The sequence below is a fragment of the Triticum aestivum genome, chromosome 2A (assembly GCF_018294505.1).
Source record: "Triticum aestivum cultivar Chinese Spring chromosome 2A, IWGSC CS RefSeq v2.1, whole genome shotgun sequence".
Classification (NCBI taxonomy): domain Eukaryota; kingdom Viridiplantae; phylum Streptophyta; class Magnoliopsida; order Poales; family Poaceae; genus Triticum; species Triticum aestivum.
In genome coordinates this window covers 118,952,270-118,958,277 of record NC_057797.1, presented here as the reverse complement: position 1 = coordinate 118,958,277, position 6,008 = coordinate 118,952,270, and the positions used below count along the sequence as shown (strand labels likewise).

General features: G+C 54.8%; 1 protein-coding gene across 1 annotated transcript; it reads left to right on the top strand.

The window, feature by feature from the left end:
- The first annotated feature begins 1,801 nt into the window (after positions 1-1,801).
- Positions 1,802-3,138, top strand: LOC123187893 (leucine-rich repeat extensin-like protein 6). The gene has a single exon (XM_044599884.1). The coding sequence runs from the start codon at positions 1,850-1,852 to the stop codon at positions 2,957-2,959; it is 1,110 nt and encodes a 369-aa protein (XP_044455819.1). The 5' UTR covers positions 1,802-1,849; the 3' UTR covers positions 2,960-3,138.
- The last annotated feature ends 2,870 nt before the right edge of the window (positions 3,139-6,008 follow it).

Here is a 6,008-nt window from a genome sequence, read left to right as displayed (position 1 = left end):
CTCGGTCGGTGACGGCGGCGGCAGGGCGTTTCTCCCCTCCCGTTGGTGTGCGCATCGTGGGGTGCATCACCGAGATGGGGGCGCAACACTCATGTGGGGAGCGGCGGCGACGAGTCATGCGGGCACATCAACAGCGTGGGCGGATGGTTGGAATGCGACAACTACGTGGGATTAGCTGGTGGGCTGCTTCGGTCTGGTCTGCGGTCGTCAGATCTGGCGGCGGCAACCCGACCGACTTGGAGCTGAGTGGCACGGGTTGTGTTGGCGTGGGCCGGAGGTCGCGACCATTCCTTCTGGTTGTCTTGGTGGGCGGCAGACCGACTGTGCTACGGGTGCTTGGTGGTGACTAGGATCTGGCAGGGAGTTGCGGGCGTGCTGTGGAGGAGTTGCTTAAGGTCGTCCGCGGGTCTGGCTAGCCTTGCTGGATCCTTATAGCTCTGGCGGGCGGAGGGCTAGGTCGTGGCAGGATTCTCCCCTTGCCCCGGTCCGATTCGGCCGTCAGGTGGATGCATCGGTCTGTGAGACGGTTGTTGCAGCGTGGCAGTGCTAGGCGGTCAGCGGCGAGGGTGGTGGTGGTGGTGCCTCTCTTCTTTCGGGTCTGGGCCGGTGGTGCAGGGTGATCACGTGGTGGAGATGGCCAGGACCGGGAACTCGTGCTCAGGCGGACCATTTTGGGCATGGGACGGGTCGAAGCTTCGCTCCGAGTAGATGATGGTGGGCCTAGTCCGGGCGGTGCCCGCTAATGATGAGGACCCTTTCCTCGCGGGTAATGTGGCTGTTGGTGGTGGTCGAGACATCGCGAGTTCGTTGGGTAGATCGGCATCGAAGACCATGGACTTGGCGTCGTACGAGCATGTTCGGCGGCGGCCGTCGGTAGTTACGGAGTTGGGTCTTCCCCGTTCCACCGGGACTGGCTGGAGACGCAGGTGTCGGCACCTCCTATCGTGGAGGTGTTGATCCAGACTTCGTTGCTGATGCCAGGCTAGGAGTGAAAGGAGACACCTTTTACTCCTCTGACCGTGGTTGGTGCATCGTGATATGGGCAGACGATGATGGCTTGGACATGGATGCTAAGGTGGCGGCCTCGGGTGGTGGTCTGCATGTTGGCTCTTCGCCAGACAACATTGCGGCGGTGGTGATTATCCGTCTTGGGCGTGTAGGCGACGGGACGGCTAGAGGTGGGTGGCTCGGGCGGGCGTTCTTCCTTAGCACTAGTGACGCTCCGATCCGAAACCGGAGATCTTTCCTCATCGAGTTTGTCCTGGTGACCTCGTAGTAGCATGGGTGAGCTGTTGAGTGAAAACTCAGCGCCTCGGCGACGATAACAACGACGCTTGCGGGTGCCGATATCTTTTTGAAGATGTCGTGGTGGGTATCCTCTCTGTGACAGGGCTTCGGGTGAAGACCTTTGTTCGTTGCAGTCTTGGCAGCGGTGACACTTTGCGCCGTTCTCCCTCCTAAGGACGTTGCCGTGGAGCTTATCTGTGCTAGGGCGTAATGTTGTGTAGTGTTTTGCGTATGCTGCTTATCCTCGGATCGGCTTTATAAGAGGGTCACCTCAGTATCTTGTATTGTTCGGCCGTGTATCTTGTTCTGCTGTTGTTTTATTATATAAAACGAGGGGAAAACCAGAAAACCTCGAAAAACAAGAATACAAAAACAAAGGTGGGAAAGCCAGCAGTCAACCTTGCAAAAGAAAACAAGAAAGCCAGAACGAAATCATGACGCGCAAACTCAACCACGAAAGGAAACCGTGTCAAAGCATCGCCTCCCCCTGTATATATACTCGGTTCAACCCAGCTCAACCCAATTCACACACACCCACACACCCACAGAAAGACACGCAAACATGCCGGCCACCGCCTCGCCGCCACCGCTGCTCCTCGCCGCCGCGCTCCTCCTCTCCGCCGCGTTGCTCTGCTCGGCCTGCCCCGTGCCGCTGCCGCAGCAGACGGCCGACAACAGCCCGCGGCTGCAGCGCGCGTACGTGGCGCTGCAGGCCCTCAAGCGCGCCATCACCGACGACCCCAAGAACCTGACGGGCAACTGGTGCGGCCCGGACGTGTGCGCCTACTTCGGCGTCTTCTGCGCGCCGTCCCTCGACGACCCGTGCGCGCGCGCCGTGGCCGGCGTCGACCTCAACCACGGCGACCTCGCCGGCACGCTGCCGTTCGAGCTCGGCCACCTCACCGACCTCGCCGTCCTCCACCTCAACTCCAACCGCTTCGCCGGGGGGCTCCCGGACTCGCTCCCCAAGCTCTCCCTCCTCCACGAGCTGGACGTCAGCAACAACCTCCTCTCCGGCGGCTTCCCGCAGCACATCCTCTGCCTCCCCAACGTCAAGTACGTGGACATCAGGTTCAACAACCTGTGCGGCCCCGTGCCCCCGGCCATCTTCGACAAGAAGATCGACGCGCTCTTCATCAACGACAACCACTTCGACTTCGAGCTGCCGGAGAACTTGGGCAACTCCCCCGCCTCGGTCATCGTGCTGGCCAACCTCCGCCTCCGCGGCTGCATCCCCGCCAGCGTGGGGCGCATGGGGGCCACGCTCAACGAGCTCGTCATGCTCAACTCCGGCATCCGGTCCTGCATCCCGCCGGAGATCGGGTGGCTGCGCGAGCTCACCGTGCTGGACGTGAGCTTCAACCAGCTCCAGGGCACGCTGCCGGAGTCCATGGCGGGGATGCGCGCGCTGGAGCAGCTGGACGTGGCGCACAACGAGCTCGCCGGGCACATCCCGGAGGGCATCTGCGCGCTGCCGCGGCTGGCCAACTTCACCTACTCGTACAACTACTTCTGCGGCGAGCCGGAGCGGTGCACGGCGCTGCGGCGCAACGACGACCGGCAGAACTGCATCGCCGGCCGCCCGGACCAGCGGCCGGCGGACCAGTGCCTCGCGTTCCTGCACCGCCCGCCGGTGCACTGCGACGGGCACGGCTGCCTGGCGCAGCACTAGCGGAAATCATCATTCATTTGGCGGTGTAAAACGGGCGGAGACTTCAATCATCGTATATACATACATATATGAACACACTGTAATTTTTATTTTTTTACAGAGAGGATGGTAATAATCAATGGAATTTGTAGACATACATACACGATTACATTATCGATCATTCTGCGGGTGCGTACATACATTATTATTGCCGGCTGTCCGTCCGATGATTATTATTCCATTCTTTCTTGTGCGACAGCTAGCATCTTGTTGGTGGAGAGATTATTATTACTACTTGGCGTATTGTTTTTGGTCATGGTGGCATCATCATGCATGCATGCATGCATGCACGCAAGGATGAAAAGGGGGAATTAACCGTAGAATGTGTGGCTTCCTTTCCTTTTCCTTGGCTTGAAAGGGAGTTCACGAAGGTGTTCAAGAGGCTGTCCTCTCCAAGTCGAATGATGAGGGGATGAGCAGGGGAGGAGGCACGGTCAAGGATGAGGTGATAACGATAGTGTTTGTGTTTCCAGTTGGAGAAGAATCAATGCCATGCACATCTGATAAGAAAGCCTAGGTGGATGGGATTGGGCCAAATTGAATAAATAAATAAAATCAATTAATAAACTAAATAAAAGAAGCAGCTGGTCATGGGTTCCAGCTGCAAAGAGGGGATCATCTTGACTGGCTCCAGCTTAGCTTAGGAGTAGTACATTGCGTCTGATACATACGGATACAGCCTAGATGCTGCGTTTATCAAGTACTGTTAGGTGGGTGGGTGTGTGCTAAAACAGGATATGCTTTCCAAATTTCGAGCGCATGTTATGTATGTGTACATACGCCGAGCGGAACACGGCACCGGGATGGGGTTTGACGGCGATGACGACGGCGGCGACGGCGACGGACAACGAACGTGGGCTGTGGAAGCTTTCTCGTTGCCGCGCAAGACAGGCTGGCAGCAGCGAAGGGGCCGGCCGGACCGGTCAAGAAGGAGCGGACAAAGGCAACCAGACGACTCGCGGAAGGTGGCCAAATGGCGAACGGTATCCGCCTGCCCCGCCCCGCCCTGCCAGCCGTTTGCCACTTTGTTTTTGGTGGGAAATCGGAACAAATGCAGAGTCGGGATCGCTGTTGGTTAGCGCCCTCATCAACTTGTTTTAGGGAGAGATCCAACCCAATCATGCTAGAGAGAGAGAGAGAGAGAGAGAGAGAGAGAGAGAGAGAGAGAGAGAGAGAGAGAGAGAGAGAGCATAGCATGGCAGGTGCGCCTAATGCTCGGCATCAATTCAATTCGATTCGATTCAATTCATTGGTATGATGGGGAGACGACAGGAGCAAGTGACAATAGCCTACGAGCAACCCGACCCGACCCAACCAACCAACCAAACAGCCCACGTATACTACTCCTCCCTCCGGTTCATGTTAATTAGCGCTGGTTTAATACGTAGTGCAAAGTACGTACTACGAGAAATACTACATGCAGCTCTACAGCAATACGCTTTACGCTAGAGCTGCTGCACAGCAACGCGTTCCTGCTTTGCTATTCCGGTTGCATCGTCTGCCATTTGGTCCCGCTCCCTTCGATTGTGCATGACACAGTGCGTTGCATCCATTGGAGCAGCCGCAACAAAGCCTTGCGTCATCTTCTTATTAATTAACTTAGCCTGTCTTCCGTTTTTCATGGACCATGTTTGCAGCAAAACACAGATTGTTGAGCTTTACTATACTAGTTCTATGACAATCTTTGTACTTGGGGCACAAAGAGGATGAGCCTGACATCATAACACCCATTAGCACTGTTATCAGACCTTAGTTGATAGCAGGTCCTTAGTACTACACCCTTTACCTTCGTACTCCCTCCTTCCATCTATATAGGGCCTAATGCATTTTTCAAGGCTGCCTTTGACTATTAATAAGATTAATAATATATGAGATATATAATGTGAAAATTATATCATTGGAAGCTTCTTTCACGTACGAATTTGATGGTATGCTTTGTGTAACTTGCATGTCATATACTATTGCTTCAAAACTTGGTCAAAGTTAGTCTCAAAAAACATATTAGGCCCTATATAGATGGAAGGAGGGAGTATGTGAATTCGGATCATGAAAGAGATGGACATATGGGCAAGATAGTAACGTGGACAGGCACTGCCTCCTCTCCAAGTTTAGGTTTTCTCCGCCTCCTGCCGGCGTCGGCGCCGTCTCCGGTTGCCCCGTCTCCGGTCGCCCCGTCTCCGGTGGCCTTTGTAGGGCCATGGAGGCGTGGTGGATCCCGACCTTTCTCGGTGGGAGGGCTTCATTTTTAGATGTTACTTTGAGTTTTGGTAGGGTTTGTGTCCTGTTGAATATATGAGCAAATTACTATGAGATTTAACCTGAATAAACAATAAATAAATTATGAGGGCAATGACAGAGATTGAACTAATCATGCGGACTAGCGTAATAGATGAACAGATCAAATCAAGGGCAAATACTAGAAATAGGAATTCTAGCACGATCTCAAACAAGGAGGATAGAATCACATACGGTGCAGCAGGAGCAGAACCGTTGGCGTTGATGTTTGTCATCCATGTCATTTATGAAGAGGTTGCTGTCGGGGAACGTAGTAATAATTTAAAATTTTCCTACGTGTCACCAAGATCAATCTAGGAGATGCTAGCAACGAAAGAGAGGGAGTGCATCTTCATATCATTGAAGATCGCTAAGCGGAGGCGTTACAAGAACACGGTTGATGGAGTGGTACTCGCGGTGATTCAAATCGCGAAAGATCCGATCAAGCGCCAAACGGACGGCGCCTCCGCGTTCAACACACGTATAGTCCGGGGACGTCTCCTCCTTCTTGATCCAGCAAGGGGAAAGGAGAAGTTGAGGGAGAACTCCGGCAGCATGACGACGTGGTGGTGATGGAGCTCGTGGTACTCCGGTAGAGCTTCGCTAAGCGCTACGGAGGAGGAGGAGGTGTTGGGGGAGGGAGGGGCTGCACCAGGGAAGGGGTGCGGGTGCCCTCCCACCCCCTCTATTTATAGGGTGAAGGGGAGAGGGGGTCGGCCTCCTAGATGCATCTAGA

What these genes read in the sequence shown, in the direction of transcription:
- LOC123187893 (XM_044599884.1), top strand. Translation starts at nt 1,850, where the DNA reads ATGCCGGCCACCGCCTCGCCGCCACCGCTGCTCCTCGCCGCCGCGCTC.